We start from the raw sequence: 13,432 nt of genomic DNA on the forward strand, positions 1-13,432 counted from the left end.
AGAAGAAGGCTTGCCCATAATTTTTCCCAGGTTTTCTTTAGCAAGGTTTCCATCACATTTTCCCATGTTTCTGCAGGTCAGTAAATTTGAATTTTTCAAATTTTTTTTTCATTTTTGAGAATGGAAAAATGAAAAAAAAATTTTGAAAAGTTAACTCAACTGACTCAATTAACTCAACTAATATCGAAGCAATGATTTTTTACACCTGTATGATGTATTGCAGCGCTCCGTGGTCCATTGGCTGAAGCAAAGACATTGGAAAGGGAAAAAAAATCACTTTAATTTCCCCGTAATTGTTTTATTCATTGTTGAATGGAATTATCTGTCTGTAACTCTTATCCCATCCATAGGGATACTCACTATTATTACAGTTTTAAAAAAGTCATGTTTAAAAGACAAACCCCCGATAATCTGACATTTTTGCTAATCGGATCATGTCCTGTTTCCAATTAGTCTGATTAGCAGGGTTCTACCATACAATTATTTGGAGTGGGGAAAAACCCATGATAAACTTAATCTTCTTATTCTTAAATCAAAGTTGTGTTCAAAATATTTAATTGTTTAAAGTGCTTTTAAGGACTCTTCTTGGCTGTTAAAAAAAAAGGTTCTCACAAGATTTCTCATGCATTGAAACATTTTATACAGTCATATGTAAATTTTATACAGTCATTTTTGATGACCGTAATGCCTAAATTGGATCATATAGGAACTCATTTATGAATGAATCTAATATCTGTTAAATTATTTTTATAGCTGCCGTACCTCCTGAATTTGTTGTACCACTGAAAAATGTAATGGCTTTAGAGAATAAGAATGCTGAATTTACATGCACTGTTACTGGAAATCCCAAGCCTTCAATTACATGGTAAGCATCATTGCCCATTTAAAAACTTTTCATATTTATTCTGAATCATGAAGTAACAAATATTCAGAGATGATGTCAATCTCCACTATTGATACAAATTGTAGAACTGAATATCATTAGCATGTTCCCCCACATCCTAAAGCAAGGCTACTAGGCTAAGATCTTTGGTGGACTTCCAAGCCAGACTTTCCACAGGCCTTTCCATAGTGAATTTATAGCATGAAAAAAAAGTTATAATATTGTGTCTTGGACCCCCAGGGCTAGAGCCCTGTCAGCCCTACCCTTATGGGGGGATAACCATGAGGAGGCGAATTTTGAAGGAAATTTCACAGGACTCTGTAGGGAATCAAACTCCAATCTTTGGCAATCAAGGCGAGTAGTGCACTATGCTACAGAATCACTCATCCTTTCCACTCCAAGAAAGGGAAGTGATTCTGTAGTTTAGTTATACTGGTTAGCACACTTACCCAGATTTTGATATCATGGTGGTTTGATTCCTCGCAGAGGCTTGTGAATTGTCCTTCCGAAATTAGTTATTCTAAAATTCATTATTACATTGTAACCAGTTCTTCTACACTTTGTAAAAAACACCTGAAAACTATTTAAATAAAACTTTTGTGTTATGAATCAACGTGTTGACCACACATGATTTTTTTCAACAAACTTATCATTATTCTTTTTAAATAATTAAATAGTTCATAAAGTGAATTTTTATTGAAAATTTAATATCATAATTAAATTCTCAGTTTGTTTATTTATCAGTTTAACATAGTTTTTTAGAGCTGGGAATGAATTAAATTTTTTAACCGGTTAATCAAATTTCAATCAAATATTTTCAAATTTTAACCATTTATAATAACTGTATTACTGGCAGCTATGGTATCTTTATAATATATATATATTGATTTTTTGGAAATATATTTTATTAATTTCACACACCTATTTGCTAGATGTAAACAAATATAGGAGTAGATTAAGAAACTGAGGCCACCTGCTTGAAGCAATTTAATATTCTGAAAATATTTGTCAAATTCTGAAAATTCTTCACTTAAATCTTGTAATTTTTTTTAGAAAATCTGATGTTTTAGATTAGTCACTGATTTCAAAATTACTTTCAATCTTCAAATTATTGCTGGTTTCCTATAGAAACTGTAGGAAATATCTAAAGGGGGGGGGGTTTTCTCTTCTCAATTGTGCTGTAGGGAGGGATGCTTCCCAAATAAAAAAAACTGTGTTTACAGTGGAAACAATAAATTTCAGTCTTTTGAAACTCCTATTGAACTCAATTTGAAACTGAAATTATCGCTAGTTTTCATCAAATCAATTTGCACTTCCCCATGTCAAAATATAGTTTTAAGTATTTTTAAATTAATACGTTATGTCTAGGAATGTAATTTAAGACCTCTAATCAGTTTCATCAAATAACTCAAATTAATTTATAAACCTTTAATGAAAATTTGAATTGGATTTATCAAGTCATTAACTAAAATTTTTTAACTGCAATTAACAATTTATTTAATCAGACCAGTCCTAAGTTTTTTACTTGAAAGTATATCCATATTCTTTTAATGAACATGGCCACTGATAGCCATGCATAATTTTAATTTTTCACATTAAACATTTACATTTTTAGGTTCAAAGGTGTTCGAGAAATATTTGAGGGTACTGGCAAATACCTTATACTTCGAGAAGGGGATCGTTATACATTGGGTATTAATGATGTATTTGGAGAAGATGGAGATGAATACAGTTGTAGAGCTTCTAATAAAGGCGGAGTACGTACTTCAAGAGCAGAGTTGCTCATTAAACGTAAGTAGCATTGTTCTCTATTGGCAGATTAATTTATCTGAATGGTGATTATGACTTATTGGTTGAAATTCATATTTACTTTTATTATTTATTGAATCATACTTGACAGCTACTACAGAATCCCCATAGTTTCTATGGATTTCTGTCATAAAATATGGAACTACTGAGAATTGTAAAAACTATGAAAATATGTTTTTTTTAGAAACTTTTTTTGTTCAAGGATTTCTTTAAATTCTATTATCCTATCGAGTACAAAATGGTATCACGCAAAGACTGTATCTCCAAAAATAAATATCGAGCCAAGAATAAATATAAATGAATAACAAATCGACCAAATGACATAAAAAGGTTGCTGAATTTTGTTTGTGTACCATCAAGCTCCAACTTAAATAATAGTTTAATTCAAAAGCTTGCCAGAGTTGAGCAAATGACTGATAGGGTAAAAAAACTGTCCAGCAACAATATGATCCTTGGAATTTGTTTCTATGATATATGGATATATTCTTGCTGGCTTTCTTATAGTTATTTAACACATTGCAACCTCGTCTGACCAGAATATAAAGCTTGTTCTTCAGATGCAGAAAGTTCCCAAGTGTGGAATTTTTTGCTACAGTTTTAAAATGAGGGGGGAAATGGTGTTTTATCATTTTTTCTTCCCTTCTCTTTGTCTGATAAAAAAATATAAAATAGGGGGGGGGGGCAGGAATGAGATGAAAGTGTGTCAATAAAATAACTTCTCCTTGACAAGATTACAATATCCACTTCAGTATTGCACCTTGAAGAAAGGATAAAACGCTACTTTTACAGTAAAAGCTGAAAATTGCCTGCATGAGAAATGTTATAAAAATTGTGAAGCTGACTTTCTATGCTTTCTAATGGTGGACATGATGAAAGTTTGAACCATATTAAGAGTGACTTTACCTTTCTCAAAGCAGAATGCTGACACTACTAGAGTGAATAAAAACCTACCTACTGTAGCAGCAGCTGTTGGTGCAATTGCTTGCAGGCAGCTCTGTTCTTGAACATAAAAGTATGGAATTTTTTTGGGAAGAGGGTTAACCTCCATGAAACCCATGGCCTCCATAAGAGTGGGGCTGATAGGGCTTCAGTCTTGGGGCCCGGGATGATTATCATCATTTTTTGTTTTTTCACGCTATAAATTCATCATAAAGGAGCCCATGCAAGTCTGGTCTGTGGCCCACAAAAGATCCCAGCCTAGGGACCCTTTTCAGAATGTGGGGGGCCATGATGAAACCTAAACTTTACTTAGAATGTGGTCGCCATTATCAGTCAGGTCTAGAAAATTTTTCTTATGATGCTGACTGAGAAAGACTGCTTTCTCTTTTTTTTATCTCTCCAGGTGGCTTCTATAGATTTGAGGTGGTTCAATAAAATGAAATGGCTGCATTCAACTATGGCTCATAAATGCTTATAATTGATTGTAGGATGAGTTACATCCCATCTTCAGATGATTCTTTTGATAAGCAGCTCATTTCATTCAGAAACAGATGTCTTTTCACTCAATACATACAAAAACAGCTAAGGAATAACAGTAGACATGTGTGATAATCTGAGTTAGATGAAACCGAGGCCACCTCTAATTACAAAATGTCTGAAAGGAGAGGATATTTAGAGGAGAATGGGGGTTAGAGGGTGTTGATGGTGAATGATGCAGAAACACTGATAGCTATCAATTGCCTTTCCAAGGACCATAGCATAGCCCAATTTTACAAAGAAAACTCAAACTTGCTCCTCTTTCTCAGCGAGACTCGATTCAAAGGAGTGAAGTATTTTATTAAAGTACAAGAGTTAATCATAAAGGACTGGGGCTGCCTATTTCCTTTCAAATTGAATTTACTTATGTTCTTGGGGGAAAATTAAGCAAGCTGAGTTCTTGAAGAAAAAAAAGAGAGTCTATAGAAAGAAACTCAGAAATTGTCAGTGCCTTGGATTGTATTAGTACCTAAAACTTTTGAGACTACTATATGCCATAAAATCTTTTTAACATGGGACTCTGGATTGTCTTATGAAATCAATAAGAAAATAGATATGTTGATACAGATAGGAAAATAATTGTAAAGTGAATCCTCAATATAACAATATTTTATGGACAAAGAAAAACAATTGTAGAGGGGGATTATCATCATATCCAGAGGAAAAATTATCACCATGTTCCATAAAATTTATGCTGCTGCTGGTATCTTTTCTTAACTGGCATTGTTAGTACCACAAAAGTTTGTGAGTATTTATTCACTGCAAAAAATTTTACTTGATCGGTGTATATTATGAAATTTGATTTGCGGTATTCCCCTGTAAAGAGGTATATGGCAGTACATATGCTATATACCTCTTTGGTGTCATATATACCTCTCATGATGTACTCATATACTCCTCATATAGCCGAGGATGAGGTGACTCTCTGCTATCCATACGAAGATATATTTAGGAAAGAGAGAAATTGAACTGCCCCTGCGGAGAATCAAACCCACGTCCTTTCACTTTCCGAACGCAGGGACAAAAAGTAAAAGGGCATGGGTTCGCAAAGGACATTGACTGATGCGAAGAAAATTCAATTGCCCCAACTGGGACAGTTGAAAAAATTTTCTCTCTTTCCAAAATATATCTCTTCGCATCAGCCAGCTGTTAAAAACCTTTGTATGGATAGCGGAGTGTGACATCATCCTTGGATAAATTGTAATCACTCAAAAAACCATCAGTATTGCATTTTGGCAGAATATTGTTTACAAATTGGCCATTGTGAAATTTTGAAAAAATTACTTAATACATTTTGCCATCTGAGCACAGAATTTATCAAAGGCAATTTATCTTGTCTGCCACTCTCAATCAGTTTCAACCTGTGGGTGAAGGTTATTGTCTGTCCTCCAAACAGAAGCTGTTCATTTCTTTCAATGGACCAGAGTTTTATCAAAACATTCAAACTGTAACTATAAAAAAACGTTCATTTCCACAGATTTTAGGGAGTAACCTTTCTTAATGGTCCCATTTCTTTTGTAAGAAATATAATTTATGGTAAAAAGAAAGAAAATGCACTCACCATAATATTACCTTATATTACCACAAGGCCATCGTGGTTTTTGGCTGTTTTTCTCTCTGTTTTTCACAGAGTGACATGCAAACATTTTTCTTCTTAATGTGACATCACTATCAACTATAGACATCATTTTTTCTTTAATGAAAATGAAATATGACAGGTTGGGCTATTAAATTAGAGTTGTTCGTTTTAGGAAAAAAATATTAACAAATTTGTTGTTCAACTCACTCAAATAGCTCTTTAAGATAGAGATAGTTTAATATCTTCCTCTGTCATACTTTATGAATGTAAATAATGATTTTTTTTACTTTTGAGAAGAAGACCATAACATCTTCATCGGAATGGTACTCAGTGATGTTTCTTAATGGGAAACAAGTTCAAATTGCATGGCTCAAATTTGCTTTTAAAAACTACTGGCATGCTTTGCTGTTTCATCAGTTGTGTGCATTGTCAAATGGGTGGGAAAACGTAGTGTCTCTGAGAAGGGTATCCTGCAGAAAGTAAGACTGATAATATGTTCTTAACCCCTTAATGTACTTGTCCCTATGTGTAAACAACAAATACATTTGTACTCTCTCCCTTCTCTCAAGACTCTTCATTTTGATAACCTTGTAAATGAAACATTTTTTCCCCTTTCCTTCTACCTCAGGAATAACTTTTATCTTTCGCTCTTTTGATGAGCATAAAAAAATAACATTACATACATAGGGAAATGATGACTGGGAGAGGGGAAAAAAAATTTAAAACCTATTCTTCTGATCTTTTCTCCTTTCATTTCCTGTGTGTTAACAATAATATCACTTTTAGACATTTATCTCTGCTAGTACATTTCAACAGTTTAGTGCACACATGTGGCAAGTGATATTTTGCTGATTTTTCAAGAAAAAATTTTAAAGTTTATTGTTGCATAAAAATACATTCACATAGCACATCAGTGAATGCTGAAACTCAGCTTTTCTGTCTCTTTATGACTTACAACATTCATGTATAACAATATCTGGAACTATGGCTTCCAATTTATACACTTACTAAATTTTTCCAAAAAATGTCACGCACAATATTTGCGCACTAAACCATCGATTTGCACTTTATCCAAATTTGTTACCAAAATTTACATGAAGGGGTTAATTTTCATGATTGAATTCCAAATATTATACTGAACTATTAGACAAACACCTTAGTGCCTAAGGTGAAACTTTTAAAGACAATGACATCACTTCACGTTTTTGCCTTGCTATTTTTATTTTTGCTAAAATTGCAAGCTTCAGTAAGATAATGCTTTGATTCATTTGTGAAGAATTAGATTTCATTAGATTCAAGTTCCAGCATCTAAATATGACTCTTCTTATCCAGCTTGGGGATCAGGACGTCGTTTCAAATTTTATTAAGAGGTATCCGATTACCTTTCTGTCACTTTTCTTTAAAATGGTACTGAGGTGCACATTAATAAATTTTTGATAGAAATTGTTGCAAAACATTGATGAAAACAACAGTACATTTTGAACTACCTATGTCATTTTCTATGAAAAATTCATTTTCATGTCAAATTTTAAGCAAAATTCATGTGGTATTACAAACACAATTGCAAAAAATTATACGAATGGAATGTTTCATTATTTCCACAGTACATTCAGCTAGTAATGGTGCAGCTTATGAATCAAAATTTAAAGGATTGTATGTGCATAATGTGCTCATAAGTTACACTAAAATCTCTTAATGTATGTGTCAATTTTTAGAAATTTAATTCTACATCTCATTTATAAAACACTGTAATTAGACAAATATATGTGATAGACCTTAGATTTTTGTTCATAACCTCGGCAATATATAGCAAAATATCAGATTAAAATTTCGTAATGGCACAATGAATAGATTTTTTAAAATCCTGTTTTCAAACTCAAGTAAAATGTCTCAAAAATGGCATTCTTTGCTAAACACGTTTTAAGTCATACTTGCATGTAAAAACACAACACTAAGGTGGATGTAACTTTATAATTATAAACAAAAAAGGCCTGTTTTGGAATCACAAAGAATAGGGCTTTCATAAAAAATAAAAAAATAATATTTTCTTCCAAAACGACATTTTCAACGTAGTTGGATACCTTAAGCTCTACACCAAAGAACATTTTTGAATATGTTCGTAGAATAATCTCAGATATAAAACAAACAAGTAGAGACTTGTGGAAACAATATTTTTATATCCCACTTATTGCATAGTTTTTATTGCCAAACTTGGCAGTAACTTATAAAGTCACGAATTCTTCTTGAAGGATATTTTGGTCAAGTTGTCTTTCAGGTATAGGTTTGAGCATTTTTTCACTAATACAGTATTATAGATGATATTAATACAACTATACAGGGTCTTGACTCTGTTCCAGTATAGGATACAGGCTTGTTATCTTGTAAAGCTGGAATCATCTCTCTGGGAAAATGAGTGGGCTTGTAATTTAAAATAAAGATGGTTTAAAGATGGTAAAGAGGTTTGAGCATTTTTTCACTAATACAGTATTATAGATGATATTAATACAACTATACAGGGTCTTGACTCTGTTCCAGTATAGGATACAGGCTTGTTATCTTGTAAAGCTGGAATCATCTCTCTGGGAAAATGAGTGGGCTTGTAATTTAAAATAAAGATGGTTTAAAGATGGTAAAGATGTTTGAGCATTTTTTCACTAATACAGTATTATAGATGATATTAATACAACTATACAGGGTCTTGACTCTGTTCCAGTATAGGATACAGGCTTGTTATCTTGTAAAGCTGGAATCATCTCTCTGGGAAAATGAGTGGGCTTGTAATTTAAAATAAAGATGGTTTAAAGATGGTAAAGAGGTTTGAGCATTTTTTCACTAATACAGTATTATAGATGATATTAATACAACTATACAGGGTCTTGACTCTGTTCCAGTATAGGATACAGGCTTGTTATCTTGTAAAGCTGGAATCATCTCTCTGGGAAAATGAGTGGGCTTGTAATTTAAAATAAAGATGTGAATAGAGATAATGCTTGTGGACCCCAGAAATGAGTTCAGCAAAGTAATGGAAAAACTTGAGCCACAGCAACAAAATGAGAAAATGTCTTCAGGAAAGGAATTCATATTCAATCTGTGAAATCATGTGTGCAAAATAGAGTGATGTGCATACTTTGTGTTATAATACCATCCCAATAAAACATTTGCAAGTAGCAGCATAAACATTTCTAATGGAGATACTGTGTGGGGGGGGGGGGGGTTACTTTAGAAACGATTTAAAATTATATGGTAAACAACATGTTTGACAGATTTTTAGTGAGACATAAACCCAGTGGGTCGCAAGCGGACTCATGTGATGTGAAGGAACAGAACAGCAACTCCAGATTAATAGTCACCTCCATCTGATGGAAGGGGACTGTCTCCCTCAACGCATGCTTTTTTTTGCTCACCACCAGTATAGTGTATTTACAGGGGGTAAGTGGGCTGCCCAGGGCTGCAAATTTTGAGAAAAACTTAAATTCACGTTTCATAAATGTATGGAAGTGCTATGTGTCATTTCTATCGCAAATAATATGTAATTATTAAAGCATTTTGTTTATTTTTATTTGTTTGCGTTTTCTCCACACAGACTGCTGTTGAAGTAGAAAAGTATATGATATCTAACCTTTGTATTTACAGTGTTATTCTCCGCCTTCCCAAATAGTATTGTCACAAGTAGTGGTGGGAGGGTGAGTAGATATCCAGCGAAGCAAACAGCACTCATTTCAAATTAGTCTACTGAAGGTGTTGGAAAAAGACATAGTTCAGTCAACATCCCCTAAGAAGGGTGGGGGGAGAAGTTATCTTCTTTGGAGGGCTATCTTGGAGAGTGTTGGTACAGTGGTTCTGGGGGGCTCTTTCAACACCCCCTAGGTTTTCTGAATACGAGGGGGAAAAATATCCTCTTTTTTAGTCCTAAAAAATGTCCTCCTAAAGAATGTGTAGACAGGACAAAAATAATCTTCTGCAACAAAGATTCATTTATTGGCACCGGTCCAGGGCTTTGGTGAAAGTCTTTGGGATATATTAACCATCTGGGAAAACAGGCTAGGGGTAAACATCAATAAAACAGTGTTAAGTGGCTATAAATTGAATGAATGAATTTGATTACAATACGATTTTTTTAAACTTGTTTGGGAAGCTGGACTCAGAGCCTGCACTTATTTTCAGTCTTAAATAATTTGGATTTCTCTGTAATACTTGTATTCAATGAGGTGTAAAAAGCATGTGTTTTTATACTATACATCGATAAATTGAAAAAAATTTGAGCTAGTACTCTTTTAAGAAATTGAAGTAAAAGAGAATTATTTCTTGTATTTTAGTTTTATTTTGTGTGCAAAGCCACATGAAATTGACTCAAATCCTGGTCTTAATAAAGTTAAATCATGTTTTCTCTGCAATCTTTATATTTCTCTCTTACTTGCTTTTCACATGTGTGACAAACATGACAGGTGAACAGTTTACATTTTACATTTGCAGTTTGAAATATTTATGTATATCGGAGATAAAACCATGTGCCAAAAGGGAAATTTTCTGAGAGCCATTTGAAGTGTTTTTATTTTTTAAAGTGGATATCACTGTTATTTATTGAAACAGGATTTCATGTTCTATACCAGTGATTCCCAACATGGGTGTTAACGCCTCCTTGAGGGCGATGGAGTGTTCCAAGGGGGCGGTAGAAGCTACAGGTATAACATAGGATCCTATGGGTTAGATTGCCTTGGGGGGGGGACGCAATGGGAAGAAAAAATTTCTGAACAAGGGGGGCGATGGGACAAAAAGGTTGGGAAACTATGTTCTATACCTACATATACATACAGGGTGTTCTGTTAATGGACCGACAAACTCTGAGTGTTGTTAGTAAACATCAAGAGGAACAATAATTGCAATGGAACATGGTGTCGCAAACCGTGTTGAGAGGGTGAAAATCGCGAAAAACGCATGCAGGCTCTGAGTCCAGCTGCAACCGCTCCTGTACTTGTTGAGGAGAATCGGCAAACTGTTGCACCACGGTTTCTTCCATTTGAGGAGTGCGTACATTGCATCATGTCATGCTGGGTGGAAAGTCCCCATCTCCCATAGTAGTCGATCATGGCGAACGAGTATGTGTGGGTGTGGACAATGCCTCATCAGATATTGCTGTTGGGTACATTCACTGTGCTAAGTGCCCATTGTGATTTGCTCGACCGTGAATCAGATGCATACCAGCGTATTCGTCGTTTGTGTAGTCAGACATCACAATACTCATTGAAACAGACAACTAACTGTTACACATGATTACTACCGCAATAGCACTAAATTATGTTGTCCGCAGCACGTGATCCTACCCTGTTTCGCGATGCTGTTTACGTCAGATATTGTAAGCGAACACATTCAGCGATCAACCGACATCCACCTTTAGTCTCCTCTGGACACAGAGCCTGAATGCATTTTACGCGATTTTTACCCTCTCAGCGGGGTTTGCGACACCATGTTCCATTGCAATTTTTGTTCTTCTTGATGCCTACTAAAAACCCTCTGAGTTTGTTGGTCCATTAGCAGAACACCCTGTATAGTGTAATGACAATACTGTAATGTTAGTGAAAATACTTATTGTTATAGTGTTAATTGAGAGAAAGTTAACTTTTATTTTCTGATATTTTATGTACAACTTTATACCTTAAAATGCTATGAACCGATAACTATGAACTAATTCACTGATAACAACAAAATTTTAATTTTGTTGCTATCGGTACATATAAATCATATAATCTAATAATGTTTCGTAATGTAAATGGCCTCTTGAATAGGTTTTGTCATTGGCTGTACTATCGCAGTGCTCATATTTTTCTCTTTTTCAAGCTTTTATAATATTTGTTATCATACACTCCTGTTGAGCAGCTAATTTTACAAATACAGTTGGCTCTTTCTAATCCAGCATACAATCATACCAAGGTGTGCAGATTACTGGAATATAATTGAAAAAGCCCATTTAAATAATATAAACTTCTAAGCACAGACATGCAGTGAAATGTTTTTCTCTTCTGTACTTGAAGAAAACCTGCCTAAAATGCTAGATTACTGGATGGGCTAGATTAGTGCAAGGCCAAATTATCGAGAGTCTGCTATATGTCAGACTATGCTACACATTTTCACTAATTAAGATTTAAATCAGGAAAATCACCAGGTCAATCAAGTCCACTAACTTTATTTTCTAGCATAAACTGTATTACATTTTATAAAGTATAAAATGGAACCAATTTGTAGAAAACTGAACCCGCAAAATTTTGCTAGTAAACTATAATCCTACGTATTAATATTTCAATAAATTTTAAAAAATTTGTTACCTCATCTACGGGAAGTACAGCCTCAGCATCACGTGCTATGAAAATAATGCAGAATTAGAAATATTTTTTTTGAGCTTATTCTACAATTTCTTGGATATGTTAGGATTAGTAACAGCCTTGTAATTAATTTGCTCTTTATTGTATCTAAAAAGTTCATCAGTCAAATTTCGTTAAACAGCTTGAATGGACTAAATAGCATGAATTGCAAAAATTTGTTATGTTTCAAGAATCATGTCTAAGCATTGGTTCAATAGATTTCTGTGTTGTCTTACTGAAAATAGTGAATATATGAAGGCATCTTTGAATTAATTTGAAGTAATTTTATGTCTTTTTAGGTCCTCCACACATTAATGTTCCTCCACGTTTCCGTGACGTAGCATCATTTGAAAAAGGAGAAAATGTAACACTGAAAATTCCATTCACTGGTTTCCCAAAACCAAAATTAAGATGGTCCAGAAATGATGAAGAAATCGAAAAGGGGGCTCATTTTGATGTTATAGTAGGAGAAAGACATGCTGTTTTAGTTATTCGGGATGTAAATAGTGATGATAGTGGTCCTTATAGACTCATTGCTGAAAATGAATTAGGGATTGATTCAGCAATAATCAAAATCCAAATAAGCGGTAAGTATGAAATCACAACGCCATAATTTTTGTACATAAGTCTACATTTAATTGAAGAAAATATAACTAGCGTTCTCATCCTCTTTTTTACTGAAAATTCTTCATTATATGCCACTCATAGGATCAGGGTTGTTTCAAAAATTTAAATTGTGAGATTGTTGGGAGGGTATATTATCAATGGAATTTTCAACAGTACAAACTTTGTTGTAATTTTCTGCACATGCAAATTTCACTACTTAAAAATGTTGTAGGTCTGACTGTGTGTGTTGTGTGTGTGCACACATGTGCTCATGCTTTGCACCTTCAAAATGGAAAGTCAACTGTATATAATGAACAGACTCTTTGTGGGTCTCTACAACAAAAACAAATTGTGTATAATAGAGTTTCTATACAAGGTGATTCAGAAAAGATGGGGAAAACTTTAGGAGGTGATAGTTACACCAATACAAACAATTGTCATCAAAGAATGCATGGTCTAACATGAAATGCAAATGTGCTAGCGTGTTTCAAAACGGCCAATCCACAAATGTTGAAACAGCATTTCTGTTTAAATTTATTGGGAGAAAAATAGCACCATGCATGCAAATGTAACCTAGGGAAGAAAAAGAAACCATATGCAATTCTGCATCACAGGGAATAAAAGGCACGAATGCCAGCCCTGTGAAGCTATTTTAGCATGCAACCATTCTAACAGTTGTAACGTACAGGTTAATGGCACACTTTAGTAATACTGTAAAAGCAG

The 13,432-nt window shown here is 33.9% G+C and overlaps 1 protein-coding gene across 4 annotated transcripts in view; it reads left to right on the forward strand.

Moving 5' to 3' along the window:
- LOC149065606 (twitchin-like) overlaps positions 1-13,432 on the forward strand; it is an 834,903-nt gene that overhangs the window by 706,657 nt on the left and 114,814 nt on the right. For all 4 annotated transcript variants that reach the window (XM_089253452.1, XM_089253454.1, XM_089253453.1 and 1 more), the window contains 3 exons: positions 754-865; positions 2,499-2,674; positions 12,403-12,690. In XM_089253452.1, the coding sequence (XP_089109578.1) occupies positions 754-865; positions 2,499-2,674; positions 12,403-12,690 (576 nt within the window). The remainder of the gene's footprint in view (positions 1-753; positions 866-2,498; positions 2,675-12,402; positions 12,691-13,432) is intronic.

Source organism: Pholcus phalangioides, unplaced genomic scaffold (assembly GCF_987345545.1).
Source record: "Pholcus phalangioides strain wild (caught in Gottingen) unplaced genomic scaffold, Ppha-v1.0 ptg000039l_1, whole genome shotgun sequence".
NCBI classification, from domain to species: domain Eukaryota; kingdom Metazoa; phylum Arthropoda; class Arachnida; order Araneae; family Pholcidae; genus Pholcus; species Pholcus phalangioides.